At 46.1% G+C, this 16,663-nt stretch overlaps 1 protein-coding gene across 1 annotated transcript in view; it reads right to left on the reverse strand.

Moving 5' to 3' along the window:
• Positions 1 to 16,448, reverse strand: part of ASTN2 (astrotactin 2) — a 1,089,443-nt gene extending 1,072,995 nt beyond the window's left edge. Inside the window, exon 1 of the mRNA XM_069748558.1 lies at positions 16,026 to 16,448. Coding sequence (XP_069604659.1) covers positions 16,026 to 16,302 — 277 coding nt within the window. The 5' untranslated portion in view covers positions 16,303 to 16,448. The remainder of the gene's footprint in view (positions 1 to 16,025) is intronic.
• Between the last annotated feature and the right edge of the window lie 215 nt (positions 16,449 to 16,663).

Below are 16,663 nucleotides of genomic sequence, written 5' to 3' on the forward strand. Positions count from 1 at the left end.
CCTGGGGGCAATCAGCTACAGACGTAAGTAAAAAAAAAAAAATGTAAAAAGCACAAGTTCAAATCACCCCCCTTTTGCCCCATTCAAAATAAAACTATAAAAATAAAAATACACATATATCCTACCCAACCTCTAGCCAGGACTTCTCAGGAGCTCAGGACCGCCCACTGGACTCTTCACAGCTACAACGCTAACTTTAAAACTGCAACCACGTTTCCGAGAGCGACATCTTTAAAAAAAAAAAAACTAATTGTCTCCTTTGAATTCAATTTCCAGTATTTGATGGTAAGACTGTCAATCAAGAACCTCAAATGCAAGTTCCTAAGGTCCTTTGTTCACTTCAGGTCCTTAAAAGAGTTGTCCAGTTTAAAAAAAGGAGCCCCGATTTGTAGATCTCCGGTTTCCGGACACTGCTCTATGACATAGAAGGAGGCTGGCTTAGCAATAAATGAGTAGTCAGTCAGCGCTCTTCTCTGTCCTGTTTCAAGCAGAAGCCATGTGCGGATCTGTCAGGACTATAATGAATTGTAGCTGCGTCCTATTGCAATAAAAGGTTATTCCCAATAATTGAAGTCCAATAACTTGCTGATCTCTGGGGGTACGACTGGTGGGACCCCCTACAATCCCAAGGGCGGTGCTTCCATGGCTCTGCAGTGCCGTCCTGGATATAGCAGAGGTGCGCATGCTCATTCATTGTCTATTGTGCTGCCGAGCCAGGAAATCTGCAACGTACGAGTGCAGCCAACAGCTGCAGATCACTGACGGCGAAGGGCATGACCACGTCTCCGCAGACCTGGAACCTGCAGCTCTTTTCTTTGTTCCTTCTCTAAAGTCTGAACGTTTATAAGTAGAAGAGCTGAGAAACAAGACAACGTTTTCCCATAATGTAGGAAACAGCTAAAGAAATATCTCCGAGCTTAGTATGAAAGGCAGACTCTCCTTACTTAATTATGGAATCTCCTTCAAAGGTTGTAATGCAGACATTCCCATCTCCAACATCCTAATAAATACCTTCTATTAGAAATGTAGTATAGTTCTTCTGATTAGCTATGTCTCTTACCACATGTGCAGGGCACTGCAGTAGCTTAGGTTATGACCACTAACAGCTAACTATGGGTCACCATATCATTGGTCATAATCAAGGATACCTATGCCCTGCGCATGGGGTAAACGACATAGCGAATCAGAAGAACTATACTACATTTCTAATTGGAGTTAATATTATTGCACCAGCTACATATTGGGATAGGATCATGGAGCTGAGAACACCCCTTTAACGGGTCTCAAGGATTCCCAGCTGCTTCCGTTTCAGGGCCTGTAGGGTGCCCCTCCAGGCTGAGTGCTTGTTGTTTGGTCCGGCTGGACGTGTGACTGCTGCAGCCAATGATTGGTTACAGTGATCACATGATGTAGAAGGAAGGAGAAGACAAGTATCTGTACTTCCTATTCCAGCCTGATGGACATGTGACCGCTGCAGCCAATCACTGGCCACAGCATGATATAGCTATTGTCTGCATAAGTCATATGGCCATCCAGACTGGAGCTACACTGAAACAGGACCACAGAAGGATCAGTAAGGGAAGTGTTAATTATTTCATTATTTTTGATGCTTCTTCTGATATTAACCCTTTAGAAAGCAGTATTTCGTTTGTTTTATTTTTCTCCACACATTCAGTAATTATAACCTTTTCTGCATGTCCAGACTGCCCCTTTAAGGGTGTTTTCCTGAAGTGTTGATCACAGCAGATCTGGATCCCACAGACAGCTGATTATATCTGGGAATCCACTGCCGTATATAACGCCACATCTGTGGTATCAGTGTGTCTGACAAATGCACGACACTGTGGGAGCGGTTATGTGCAGCGCGGGCTCTGTCACCAGGACACAAGAGCTTTATAGACAGAGGAAATTATATAAAAGGTGTGTTTAAAGTGAATCTGTCTGCAGGTTTTTGTTATTTAATCTTATAGCAGCATATAATGTAGAGGCAGAGAGCCTGATTCCAGCGATGTGTCACTTATTAGACTGTGTGCTTTAGTTTCAATACAATCAGTGTTTTATCAGCAGAAGATTATCACTGCAGGACTAGGTGCCACATGCCAGGAAGTCCTACTAATCGGTAACTACCAGAGATAGACTGCAGAATTCAAGTGCATCAGCTGTGGAGCTTAATAGATATCTTTCCTTCCACCCTCTCTCCCTTCCACCCTTCCACCGCCTCTGCCATCCACCCTTTCCCTTTCTTCCTTCAACCCTCTCTCCCTTCCTTCCTCTCTTCCACCACCTCTACCTTCCACCCTCTCCCTTACTTCCCCACTTCCCCACTCTCTCCCTTCCTTCCACACTCTCTCCCTTCCTTCCTCACATCCACCTTCTCTCCCTTTCCCTTCCTCCCTTCCAGCCTCTCTCCCTTCCTTTCCCACTTCCACACTCTCTCCCTTCCTCTCTCCCTCCCTGCACTCCTTCCCCTCTCCCTCTCTTCCTTCATTCCCCACTTCCTTTCTCTCTCTCTCTCTCTCTCTCCCTTCCTCTCCCTTCCTTCCTCCCTTCTTTCCACCCTCTCTCCCTTCCTTCTTTCCTCCATCCCTTCTTTCCACCCTCTCTCTCTTCCTTCCTTCCTCCATCCCTTCTTTCCACCCTCTCTCCCTTCCTTCCTTCCTCCATCCCTTCTTTCCACCCTCTCTCCCTCCCTTCCTTCCTCCATCCCTTCTTTCCACCCTCTCTCCCTTCCTTCCTTCCTTCCTCCATCCCTTCTTTCCACCCTCTCTCCCTTCCTTCCTTCCTCCCTTCTTTACACCCTCTCTTCCTCCCTCCCTTCTTTCCACCCTCTCTCTCTTCCTTCCTTCCTCCATCCCTTCTTTCCACCCTCTCTCCCTTCCTTCCTTCCTCCATCCCTTCTTTCCACCCTCTCTCCCTTCCTTCCTTCCTTCCTCCATCCCTTCTTTCCACCCTCTCTCCCTTCCTTCCTTCCTCCCTTCTTTACACCCTCTCTTCCTCCCTCCCTTCTTTCCATCCTCTCTCCCTTCCTTCCTCCATCCCTTCTTTCCATCCTCTCTCCCTTCCTTCCTTCCTCCCTCCCTTCTTTACACCCTCTCTCCCTTCCTTCCTTCCTCCCTTTACACCCTCTCTCCCTTCCTTCCTCCCTTCTTTACACCATCTCTCCCTCCCTTCCTTCCTCCATCCCTTCTTTCCACCCTCTCTCCCTTCCTTCCTTCCTTCCTCCCTTCTTTATACCCTCTCTCCCTCCCTTCCTTTCTCCATCCCTTCTTTCCAACTCTCCCTTCCTTCCTTCCTCCCTTCTTTACACCCTCTCTTCCTCCCTTCCTTTCTCCATCCCTTCTTTCCATCCTCTCTCCCTTCCTTTCTCCCTTCTTTCCATCCTCTCTCCCTTCCTTCCTCCATCCCTTCTTTCCATCCTCTCTCCCTTCCTTCCTTCCTCCCTCCCTTCTTTACACCCTCTTTCCCATCCTTCCTCCCTTCTTTACACCATCTCTCCCTCCCTTCCTTCCTCCATCCCTTCTTTCCACCCTCTCTCCCTTCCTTCCTTCCTTCCTTCCTTCCTCCATCCCTTCTTTCCACCCTCTCTCCCTTCCTTCCTTCCTCCCTTCTTTACACCCTCTCTTCCTCCCTCCCTTCTTTCCATCCTCTCTCCCTTCCTTCCTCCATCCCTTCTTTCCATCCTCTCTCCCTTCCTTCCTTCCTCCCTCCCTTCTTTACACCCTCTCTCCCTTCCTTCCTTCCTCCCTTCTTTACACCCTCTCTCCCTTCCTTCCTCCCTTCTTTACACCATCTCTCCCTCCCTTCCTTCCTCCATCCCTTCTTTCCACCCTCTCTCCCTTCCTTCCTTCCTCCCTTCTTTATACCCTCTCTCCCTCCCTTCCTTTCTCCATCCCTTCTTTCCAACTCTCCCTTCCTTCCTTCCTCCCTTCTTTACACCCTCTCTTCCTCCCTTCCTTTCTCCATCCCTTCTTTCCATCCTCTCTCCCTTCCTTTCTCCCTTCTTTCCATCCTCTCTCCCTTCCTTCCTCCATCCCTTCTTTCCATCCTCTCTCCCTTCCTTCCTTCCTCCCTCCCTTCTTTACACCCTCTTTCCCTTCCTTCCTCCCTTCTTTACACCATCTCTCCCTCCCTTCCTTCCTCCATCCCTTCTTTCCACCCTCTCTCCCTTCCTTCCTTCCTCCCTTCTTTATACCCTCTCTCCCTCCCTTCCTTTCTCCATCCCTTCTTTCCAACTCTCCCTTCCTTCCTTCCTCCCTTCTTTACACCCTCTCTCCCTCCCTTCCTTTCTCCATCCCTTATTTCCAACTCTCCCTTCCTTCCTTCCTCCATCCCTTCTTTACACCCTTTCTCCCTCCCTTCCTCTGCCTCCCTTCCTTCCTATATCTTTTGTTCCATTCGTGCAACGGATGTAGAAATTATTTTCAACATTTATATTTACGGAATAAACGTCACAATCAGGTAATGGAATAGAAATCGTACGTAGAATAATCCAATGTCAAAATAAGTTGTGGGTGAACTACAGGTTCATACAAATGCGAATAAACCCCGCTCATGGGAAACTTGGCACTGATACCGCGCCATGGTCAGACTAACTGGGTGGTCTAAAATCAGGAATGCTGCAATGCTGATGGGAGACATTTCCATCACCCTGGAGATTACAGGGTTAAACTAATGTAAATGTAATAAACAATGCAATAAACGTAAAATAAACTTTTTTTGTTTCAATGTTCCCTCACACTGTGATACACTTCACTGATTCCACCATCCCCCTAATTTTGGGCCACCTTGTATGTTGGGGTACATTGGTAACAGGGCTATCAACGAAAAGGGTTCTGTACAATTCAGTTGCTGTGATGAAAAAGATGCAAAGAGCATTTTGTAAATCGGCACATAGCGCCATCTCTTCTATACAGAGATGCACAGCTTTATTACTGACTGATACATATGAAACAAATGTGCCGTGATGAATTACAGACGTAGTCTCACTTTACTAAACATCCACATTCTACTCTGCAGTGACTGTCTAAATCGAGTAGCTGCAGAAGTAGGGATCCGACTTACAGACACAGCCAGACTCCCCATAGGAAGGCAGAGACGGTTTATTACCATTCCCACATTCTTTATCCCTGTATTCATAGCACTAAATAAGTACAGTGTACACAGCTTATAGGAAGCACTGACAGTGCCTCCTTCACCGGTCACATCATTTCTGGATGCTGGGAGGGAGCAGGAAGCCCCGGTGCGCTGATTGTGAGACACAGCCAGACTCCCCATAGAGAAGCTTTATTACCATATCCACATTCTTTATCCCTGTAATCATAGCACTAAATAAGTACAGTGTAAGCAGCTTATAAGAAGCACTGACAGTGCCTCCTCCGCCGGTCACAGCGGTCATACCATTGCTGCAGGCCGGGAGGGAGCAGGAAGCCCTGGTGCGTTGATTGTGAGACACAGCCAGACTCCCCATAGAGAAGGCAGAGATGGTTTATTACCATATCCACATTCTTTATCCCGGTATGCATAGCACTAAATAAGTACAGTGTAAGCAGCTTATAGGAAGCACTGACAGTGCCTCCTCCGCCGGTCACAGCGGTCATACCATTGCTGCAGGCCGGGAGGGAGCAGGAAGCCCTGGTGCGTTGATTGTGAGACACAGCCAGACTCCCCATAGAGAAGGCAGAGATGGTTTATTACCATATCCACATTCTTTATCCCGGTATGCATAGCACTAAATAAGTACAGTGTAAGCAGCTTATAGGAAGCACTGACAGTGCCTCCTCCGCCGGTCACAGCGGTCATACCATTGCTGCAGGCCGGGAGGGAGCAGGAAGCCCTGGTGCGTTGATTGTGAGACACAGCCAGACTCCCCATAGAGAAGGCAGAGATGGTTTATTACCATATCCACATTCTTTATCCCGGTATGCATAGCACTAAATAAGTACAGTGTAAGCAGCTTATAGGAAGCACTGACAGTGCCTCCTCTGCCGGTCACAGCGGCCATACCATTGCAGGCCGGGAGGGAGCAGGAAGCCCTGGTGCGTTGATTGTGAGACACAGCCAGACTCCCCATATAGAAGGGATTTGAATATTTTAATACCTCTGAAAGGTGTTTTATGGCTTTATAGGGGGCAAGTTATGTGAAATAACTGAAAAATAAATAAAAATCAGGAGTAATAATACAAAAAAGCAGCTGCCAATCCAAATTGTGGTATCCGACATATAAAAATAATTAAGATGGCAATGACTACAGACCTGAGGGTCTGAAACGCGTCTGCCCAGGCCGGGGCTGTGACTATTCTGCTGTTGTCTCATTTTTAATCTACCTAATAAGTTTGATATTTGTATACATCAGATTTCTGAAGCTGGATTTACCTTTTCATGTCTGGTCAGGAACTGGTTAAAGAGGACTTGCCAGCAAATCAAATATGGCCGCTTTTTGCTCTTTAAAGGGGTTGTCCAGAACTTGAATATCGATGTCCTATTCTTGCACATTATATCGAGCCTATACACCACATGAATGTACAAGATAAGTGCTTTTATGTGGTTTTTTGAGTGATTGGTGGGGGTCTCCGTGCCCAGCCCCCCCCAATTTAGAGATTTAAAGGGCAACTGAACTTTTAAAATGGCAGTTCTACGCAAAGTCTTCTGTTTTTGAGTATTGATTATTCTTGATCCATGTATTAAGGGATATTCCCTGATGTATTAAACTCTCTAACGCTCCGATGACAGAAAACTGAAGGGGGATGAAGAATAATTTACGAGTATGTAATAACACGAGTGATCTCGATGGAATCAAAGCAGGTGTGAAGGAGAAAACTCGCTAGACAGCGAGCGCTAAGACTGTGATGTATGTACTCATCAAGTCTGCAGCAGCCACTCGGGGTCACCAGGTTTCTAGAAATATTAAAGTGGAAGCTTCATTATAATCTCCGAGACCCGAGGTTAATAGTTTTCCCACTAATGGCAAAATGTAAAACTAATACACAATGTCCCATTTCACTCTACATTATTATTGATAACTTCTATTTCCATCCTTCAGTCCTCACTTCTTACGGCAGCGTCGGAAATGTCCTCATTGTCTAATTAGCACACAAAAAAAAAACACAAAAGAGCAAACATGGAAGAAAATAAAGCTGCAACATTGTGTGCAAGAATATAGGATTATTTTTTACACCATAACAACCTATAGCCATAATCTCTCTGCTCTTACAGTAAAGAATCTGGGTTCTCATGGCTCTTACAGTAAAGAATCCCGGTTCTCACTGCTCTAACAGTAAAGATTCCTGGTGCTGACTGATCTAACAGTAAAGAATCCCGGTGCTCACTGCTCTTACAGTAAATAATCCCGATTCTCACAGCTCTTACAGTAAAGAATCCCGGTTCTCACTGCTCTAACGGTAAAGAATCCCAGTTCTCACTGCTCTTTCAGTAAATAATCCTGGTGCTCACTGCTCTAACAGTAAAGAATCCGGATGCTCACTGCTCTTACAGTAAATAAGCCCGATTTTCACAGCTCTAACAGTAAAGAATCCCGATGCTCACTGCTCTAACAGTAAAGAATCCCGGTTTTCACTGCTCTAACAGTAAATAATCCCGATGATCACTGCTTTTACAGTAAAGAATCCCGGTTCTCACTGCTCTTACAGTAAATAATCCCCGTACTCACTGCTCTTACAGTAAATAATCCCGGTTCTCACTGTTCTTATAGTAAAGAATCCCGATGCTCACTGCTCTAACAGTAAAGAATCCCGGTTCTCACTGCACTAACAGTAAAGAATCCCTGCTCTTACAGTAAAGGATCTCGGTTCTCACTGCTCTTACAGTAAAGAATCCCGGTGTTCACTGCTCTAACAGTAAAGAATCCTGGTTCTCATTGATCTAACAGTAAATAATCCCAGTTCTCACTGCTCTAACAGTAAAGAATCCCAGTTCTTACTGCTCCTACAGTAAATAATCCTGGTTCTCACAGCTCTAACAGTAAAGAACCCCAATGCTCAATGCTCTAACAGTAAAGAATCCCAGTTTTCACTGCTCTAACAGTAAAGAATCCTGGTTCTCATTGATCTAACAGTAAAGAATCCCAGTTCTCACTGCTCTAACAGTAAAGAATCCCGGTTCTTACTGCTCTTACAGTAAATAATCCTGGTTCTCACAGCTCTAACAGTAAAGAACCCCAATGCTCACTGCTCTAACAGTAAAGAATCCCAGTTTTCACTGCTCTAACAGTAAAGAATCCCGGTGCTAACTGCTCTTACAGTAAAGAATCTCGGTTCTCACTGCTCTTACAGTAAATAATCCCAAATCTCACTGCTCTTTCAGTAAAGAATTACGATTCTCACTGATCTAACAGTAAAGAATCCCAGTTCACACGGCTCTTAAAGAATCCTGGTTCACACTGCTCTAACAGTAAAGAATATGGGTTCACACTGCTCTAACAGTAAAAAATCCCGGTTCTCACTGCTCTAACAGTAAAGAATACAGGTTCTCACTGCTCTAACAGCAAAGAATCCCGGTTCTCACTGCTCTTAGAGTAAATAATCCCAGTTCTCACAGCTCTTAAAGAATCCTGGTTCACACTGCTGTTACAGTAAAGAATCCCAGTTCTCACTGCTCTAACAGTAAAGAATGCCAGTTCACATGGCCCTTACAATAAATAACACTGGTTCCCACTGCTCTAACAGTAAAGTATCTCGATGTTCACTGCTCTAACAGTAAAGAATCCCTGTTCTCACTGCTCTATCAGTAAAGAATCCCTGTTCTCTCTGCTCTAACAGTAAAGAATCCCGATTCTCACTGCTCTTACAGTAAATAATCCCGGTTTTCACAGCTATAACAGTAAAAAAAATCCCGATGCCCACTGCTCTAACAGTATAGAATCCCAGTTCTCACTGCGCTAACAGTAAAGAATCCCGATGCTCACTGCTCTTACAGTAAAGAATCCAGGTTCTCACTGCTCTTACAGTAAATAATCCTGAATCTCACTGCTCTTACAGTAAAGAATTCTGGTTATCACTGCTCTAACAGTTAAGAATCCCAGTTCACACGGCTCTTAAAGAATCCTGGTTCACATTGCTCTAACAGTAAAGAATCCCGGTTCTCACTTCTCTAACAGTAAAGAATACGGGTTCACACTGCTCTAACAGTAAAGAATCCCGATTCTCACTGCTCTTACAGTAAATAATCCCGGTTCTCACAGCTCTAACAGTAAAAAAATCCCGATGCCCACTGCTCTAACAGTATAGAATCCCAGTTCTCACTGCGCTAACAGTAAAGAATCCCGATGCTCACTGCTCTTACAGTAAAGAATCCAGGTTCTCACTGCTCTTACAGTAAATAATCCTGAATCTCACTGCTCTTACAGTAAAGAATTCTGGCTATCACTGCTCTAACAGTTAAGAATCCCAGTTCACACGGCTCTTAAAGAATCCTGGTTCACATTGCTCTAACAGTAAAGAATCCCAGTTCTTACTGCTCCAACAGTAAAGAATCCTGGTTCTCACTGCTCTTACAGTACATAATCCCAGTTCTTATGGCTCTTAAAGAATCCTGGTTCACACTGCTGTTACAGTAAAGAATCCCAGTTCTCACTGCTCTAGCAGTAAAGAATCCCAGTTCTCACTGCTCTTACAGTAAAGAATCCCAGTTCACACTGCTCTTACAGTAAAGAATCCCAGTTCTCACTGCTCTTACAGTAAAGAATCCCAGTTCACACGACTCTTACAGTAAAGAATCCCAGTTGTCGGTGCTCTTACAGTAAAGAATCCGGGTTCTCACTGCTCTTACAGTAAAAAAATCCCAGTTCACACAGCTCTTACAGTAAAGAATCCCAGTTCACATGACTCTTAAAGAATCCTGGTTCACACTGCTCTAACAGTAAAGAATCCCAGTTCTCACTGCTCTTACAGTAAAGAATCCCAGTTCACACGACTCTTACAGTAAAGAATCCCAGTTGTCGGTGCTCTTACAGTAAAGAATCCGGGTTCTCACTGCTCTTACAGTAAAAAATCCCAGTTCACACAGCTCTTACAGTAAAGAATCCCAGTTCACACGACTCTTAAAGAATCCTGGTTCACACTGCTCTAACAGTAAAGAATCACAGTTCTCACTTCTCTTACAGTAAAGAATCCCAGTTCACACGACTCTTACAGTAAAGAATCCCAGTTGTCGGTGCTCTTACAGTAAAGAATCCGGGTTCTCACTGCTCTTACAGTAAAAAATCCCAGTTCACACAGCTCTTACAGTAAAGAATCCCAGTTCACACGACTCTTAAAGAATCCTGGTTCACACTGCTCTAACAGTAAAGAATCCCGGTTCTCACTGTTCTTACAGTAAAGAATCCCAGTTCACACGGCTCTTACAGTAAATAATCCCAGTTGTTGGTGCTCTTACAGTAAAAAATCCAGGTTCTCACTGCTCTTACAGTAAAGATACCCAGTTCACACGGCTCTTACACTAAAGAATCCCAGTTCACATGACTCTTAAAGAATCCTGGTTCCCACTGCTCTAACAGTAAATAATCCCGGTTCTCACTGCTCTTACAGTAAGGAATTCCAGTTGTCACTGCTCTTACAGTAAATAATCCCAGTTTACACAGCTCTTACAGTAAAGAATCCGGGTTCTCACTGCTCTTACAGTAAACAATCCCAGTTCACGCGGCTCTTACAGTAAAGAATCCTGGTTCTCACTGCTCTTACAGTATAGAATCCCAGTTCACATAGCTCTTACATTAAAGAATTCGGGTATGGTGTACAGTAAAGCATTGGGCACACATGCACGGTCGCTCTGCATTCATATTTATGACAGGTAAACAAACATTTAAATCAAATATTTGCAATCCGACAAGGATTATGAAAAAGGGACTGGAAATAAGCAACGACTTCCTACCAGAATGAGGATCAGGCAGAACACAATCTCAGGACCGATATGGCATGCAAAATGAATATTTTATTAAAGGGGTCATCCATTTTTGGGGCCAAATATTATGCTTGCATTTCAGGCTAAAAAATAATTGTTTTTTCATTACAAATTTTGCATAATTTGACTGTCTTTAAAAGTTTATGCCCGATTTTTTAAGTGATCAACTATGCATAGTGAAAACTTGTCGATCAGGGGGGTCTGACCATGAAGACCTCAATCGATCCTAAGAATGGGGCTCTGATATGCTCCACTGGAGACCTGAAGAGCTTCATATTGGATAGGTGCAGAAGCCTCATATTAGATAGGAGCAGGAGCTTCATATTGGACAGGTGCAGGAGCTTTGCATTGGACAGGTGCAGGAGCTTCATATTGGAGAGGTGCAGGAGCTTCATATTGGAGAGGTGCAGAAGCCTCATATTAGATAGGAGCAGGAGCTTCATATTGGACAGGTACAAGAGCTTTGCATTGGACGGGTGCAGGAGCTTCACATTGGAGAGGTGCAGAAGCTTCATATTGGAGAGGTGCAGAAGCCTCATATTAGACAGGAGCAGGAGCTTCATATTGGAGAGGTGCAGGAGCTTCATATTAGATAGGAGCAGGAGCTTCATATTGGAGAGGTGCAGAAGCCTCATATTAGACAGGAGCAGGAGCTTCATATTGGAGAGGTGCAGGAGCTTCACATTGGAGAGGTGCAGGAGCTTCATATTGGAGAGGTGCAGAAGCCTCATATTAGATAGGAGCAGGAGCTTCATATTGGACAGGTACAAGAGCTTTGCATTGGAGAGGTGCAGGAGCTTCATATTAGATAGCAGGAGCTTCATATTGGAGAGGTGCAGAAGCCTCATATTAGACAGGAGCAGGAGCTTCATATTGGACAGGTGCAGGAGCTTCACACTGGACAGGTCCAGGAGCTTCATATTAGAGAACTGAAGGAGCTTCGCATTGGAGAGGTGGGGGAGTGTTGCATTGGATAAGTGCAGGAGCTTCATAGTGGACAGGTGAGTAGTTCAAGAAAAGCACATCCAGCCCATGAATGGCAGCGCTTCCCAGGACTCACATTCAAAGATGATATTTCATATTTTTTTATTTCAGAATTTTTATCCCAGCCTCAGAAACTTGATTTGGGGTCCACACCCCAAATCAAGTTTCTGAGGCTGGGATAAAAGTTATGAAATAAAAAAATATGAAATATCATCTTTGAATGTGAGTCCTGGGAAGCGCTGTCATTCATGGGCTGGATGTGCTTTTCTTGAACTACTCATCCTGTGTGAGCCTTACTCTGGCTCTCTCACTTGGATCCACCCGAGGCAAGCTGCAAGCCCTGTATATTGAAAAGTAACTCAGAGGGAATTTGGAGGATACACGATCTAAAGCCATTTTGGTCTTTTATCAGGTGAGTGCATAAAATTGTGCACCCTTTAAAGACTATAATATTGTGTTTACGCACTTAGGGCGCCACGATTTGTCTGTTCTTCTCTCCCAAACAGGGTTTTTTTGTATATTGGACAGGTGAGGGAGCTTCATGTTTGAGAGTTGCAGTAGTGTCCTATTAGACAGTGTCAGGAGCTTCATATTACACAGGTGTATGTGCTTCATATTGGAGAGGTGTGGGAACTTCTTATTACACAGGTGTAGAAGCTTCATATTACACAGGTGCAGGAGCTTCATATTACACAGGTGCAGGATCTTCATATTAGATAGGTGCGGAAGCTTCATATTAGACAGCTGCAGGAGCTTCACATTGGAGAGGTGCAGGAGTATCCAATTACACAGGTGCAGGGGCTTCATAGGTGCAGGAGCTTCGAAATACAACGGTGAAGGAGCTTCATATTGGAGAGATGCAGGAACTTCATATTACACAGGTGCAGGAGCTTCATATTGCACAGGTGCAGGAGCTTCATATTGGAGAGGTGCAGGAGCTTCATATTAGACAACTGCAGGAGCTTCATATTAGACAACTGCAGGAGCTTCATATTAGAGAGGTGCAGGAGCTTCATATTAGACAGGTGCAGGAGCTTCTTATTGGACAGGTGCAGGAGCTTCCTATTGGACAGGTGCAGGAGTTTTATATTAGACAAGGGCAGGAGATTTATATTAGACAGGTGCAGGAGCTTCATATTAGACAGGTGCAGGAGATTTATTTTAGACAGGTGCAGGAGCTTCATATTAGACAGGTGCAGGAGCTTCATATTAGACAGGTGCAGGAGATTTATTTTAGACAGGTGCAGGAGCCTCATATTAGACAGGTGCAGGAGCTTCATATTAGAGAGGTGCAGGAGCTAAATATTAGACAGGTACAGGATCTTCATATTGGATAGGTGCAGGATCTTCATATTAGACAGGTGCAGGAGCTTCATATTAGATAGCTGCAGGAGCTTCACACTGGAGAGGTGCAGGAGTATTCAATTACACAGGTGCAGGGGCTTCACAGGTGCAGAAGCTTTGAAATACAATGGTGAAGGAGCTTCATATTGGAGAGGTGCTGGAGCTTCATATTACACAGGTGCAGGAGCTTCATATTACACACGTGGGGGAGCTTCATATTGGAGGTGCAGGAGCTTCATATTGGAGAGGTGCAGGAGTGTCATATTACACAGGTGCAGGAGCTTCATATTACACAGGTGGGGGAGCTTCACATTGGAGAGATGCATGAACTTCATATTACACAGGTTCAGGAGAGTCATATTACACAGGTGAGGGGGCTTCATATTGGAGATGCAGGAACTTCATATTACACAGGTTCAGGAGAGTCATATTACACAGGTGAGGGGGCTTCATATTGGAGAGATGCAGAAGCTTCATATTACACAGGTGCAGGAACTTCATATTACACACGTGGGGAGCTTCACATTGGACTGGTGCAGGAGCTTCATATTGGAGAGGTGCAGGAACGTCATATTACACAGGTTCAGGAGAGTCACATATTACACAGGTGAGGGGGCTTCATATTGGCGAGATGCAGAAGCTTCATATTACACAGGTGCAGGAACTTCATATTACACAGGAGGGGGAGCTTCACATTGGACAGGTGCAGGAACGTCATATTACACAGGTTCAGGAGAGTCATATTACACAGGAGAGGGGGCTTCATATTGGAGAGATGCAGGAACTTCATATTACACAGGTGCAGGAACTTCATATTACACACGTGGGGAGCTTCATATTGGAGAGATGCAGGAGCTTCATATTAGACAGCTGCAGGAGCTTCACATTGGAGAGGTGCAGGAGCTTCATATTAGACAGCTGCAGGAGCTTCACATTGGAGAGGTGCAGGAGCTTCATATTAGACAGCTGCAGGAGCTTCACATTGGAGAGGTGCAGGAGCTTCATATTAGACAGCTGCAGGAGCTTCACATTGGAGAGGTGCAGGAGCTTCATATTAGACAGCTGCAGGAGCTTCACATTGGAGAGGTGCAGGAGCTTCATATTAGACAGCTGCAGGAGCTTCACATTGGAGAGGTGCAGGAGCTTCATATTAGACAGCTGCAGGAGCTTCACATTGGAGAGGTGCAGGAGTGTCATATTACAAAGGTGCAGGAGCTTTATATTGGAGAGATGCAGGAGAGTCATATTAGACAGCTGCAGGAACTTCACATTGGAGAGGTGCAGGAGTGTCATATTACAAAGGTGCAGGAGCTTTATATTGGAGAGGTGCAGGAGCTTCATATTTATTATCTATGGGACTATCAGGAAAAAGCTGAGCACAGTATTCCGCTACCTCCAACAGCACCACAGAAAACGAATGAAGCAGCCACTGCTCCTGACAAGCATTTGAGAGACCCCACTTTCGGGATCAGTGGGGTCCCACCAGTCGGTCCTGTGGATAGTTGATAACTGTAAAGAGGATCTGTCTTATATTATTCTAACTGCTCCCATGATTTTTTTCAGTCCGCCATACGGCTCCAGAGACATGGACCTATCTGGGTAGTGCTGATTGTTAGGTCTTCCCCGAACTCACAGGACCTCTGGGCCGTGTCTTTACGCTGCTTTGCATTATTGCCCTGTTAGCCACGACCCATTTACAAGGACTATAAAAAGTAGCTCTAAACAGGTCCATATCTCTGCACCGTACGGCATAACAAGAGGCATAGTGAGGGGAAGACACAGGAGGAAAGACTCTCTAAGGGCAGCCATGGTTCAAGCTCCATTTATGGGACCTTTTCTGCCCCAACTGAAAGAATGTCCAGAAACCACTGCAAGGCCGACTCTGAGCTCTACCCCTGCCAGAACCATGCGGAGAACAACCACCAAAAACAATGGCGCAGTCTGTGGTCACAAGATACACGTCAGCCAGAATCCTGATCAGCACCGGCGGCTCCTCGTCATCGCGCCCCTGTACCTACTATACAGCACCACGCCACACAACGGAGGGCTGACAACTAGGAACAACTGTCTGCATCCACTGACAGCAAGCAAGATGATGAGGAGGAGGAGGAGGAAGGATGATAATAAGGACGATGATGATGAGGAGGATGAGGATGATGAGGAGGAAGATGAGGATGATAATGAGGACGATGATGAGGATGATGAGGACGGTGATGATGATGAGGATGATAATGAGGGCGATGATGAGGAGAATGAGGATGATGATGAGGATGATAATGAGGGTGATGATGATGAGGAGGATGAGGATGATGATGAGGATGACGATGATAATGAGGACAATGATGATGAGGAGGATGAGGATGATGAGAAGGAGGATGAGGATGATGAGGAGGATGATGATGATAATGAGGACGATGATGATGAGGAGGATGAGGATGATGAGGAGGAGGATGAGGAGGATGAGGAGGAGGATGAGGAGGATGATAATAATGAGGACGATGATGATGAGGAGGATGAGGATGATGATAATGAGGACGATGATGATGATAATGAGGACGATGACAATAATGAGGATTATGATGATGAGGACGATGATGATGAGGAGGAGGCTCTGCCAGCACACCTGCACAGGTCAGCCCCCCATACTGTAGTACCCCCCTCTGAGCAGCAGTCGCACAGCACACGCCATGTGTGGCCGCCACTCTCCCGGCTTCCCCTGTGCCCTTCACAGACACTGTGGGACCCCGCGCACCCCCCGGCACGGTCACTCACACACTCCTCACCCAGGGTGAAGTAGGGCGGCTCGGTGTTGTGCAGGTCGTCCCTCACGGACACGCTCCCGGGCGCCTCGCTGTGGACGTGCAGGGGGAGCCGGGAATCCCCAGGTCCGGGATGCGCTGAGGACACGGCGGCGCCGCTCCAGCTCAGCTCCCGCTCCCGGAGCGCCGGTAAGGTGGACACGGTGACGGTCTTCAGCAGGCAGCCCTGCGGCGGGGAGGACGCGCGGGCGATGTACGGGAGCACAGCCAGGAGGCCCAGGCACAGCGCGGACCGCATCATGCTCCGGCCCCGGGCAGAGCGCTCCGTGCGCGGACACCAGACAGGCGGCTCCGCCACTGTTAACTCCAAGTGTCCCAGCAGCGGCCGCGCCGCGTCTCCCGCATCTCACACGGCGAACGCCCCTTTAACTCTCTGCTCCAAGCAGCCACCTCTCTGGCGCTGCTCCTGTCCATTTATTACACGCCCTCTTAACATTATGTCTCCCGGCAACAGCCAATCGTCGTGTGGTACAGCGGCCCATTGGGGTCCGCCCCCTGCCCATTTAAGGCAATGTCGCCTGGCAACGGCCAATCAGAGACGCCGGTTTGAGCGGCGCTGCGCAGGTGCTGAGGCCGTTATCACAGGAGTTGTAGAGCCCGGA

The sequence above is a fragment of the Ranitomeya imitator genome, chromosome 2 (assembly GCF_032444005.1).
Source record: "Ranitomeya imitator isolate aRanImi1 chromosome 2, aRanImi1.pri, whole genome shotgun sequence".
Classification (NCBI taxonomy): domain Eukaryota; kingdom Metazoa; phylum Chordata; class Amphibia; order Anura; family Dendrobatidae; genus Ranitomeya; species Ranitomeya imitator.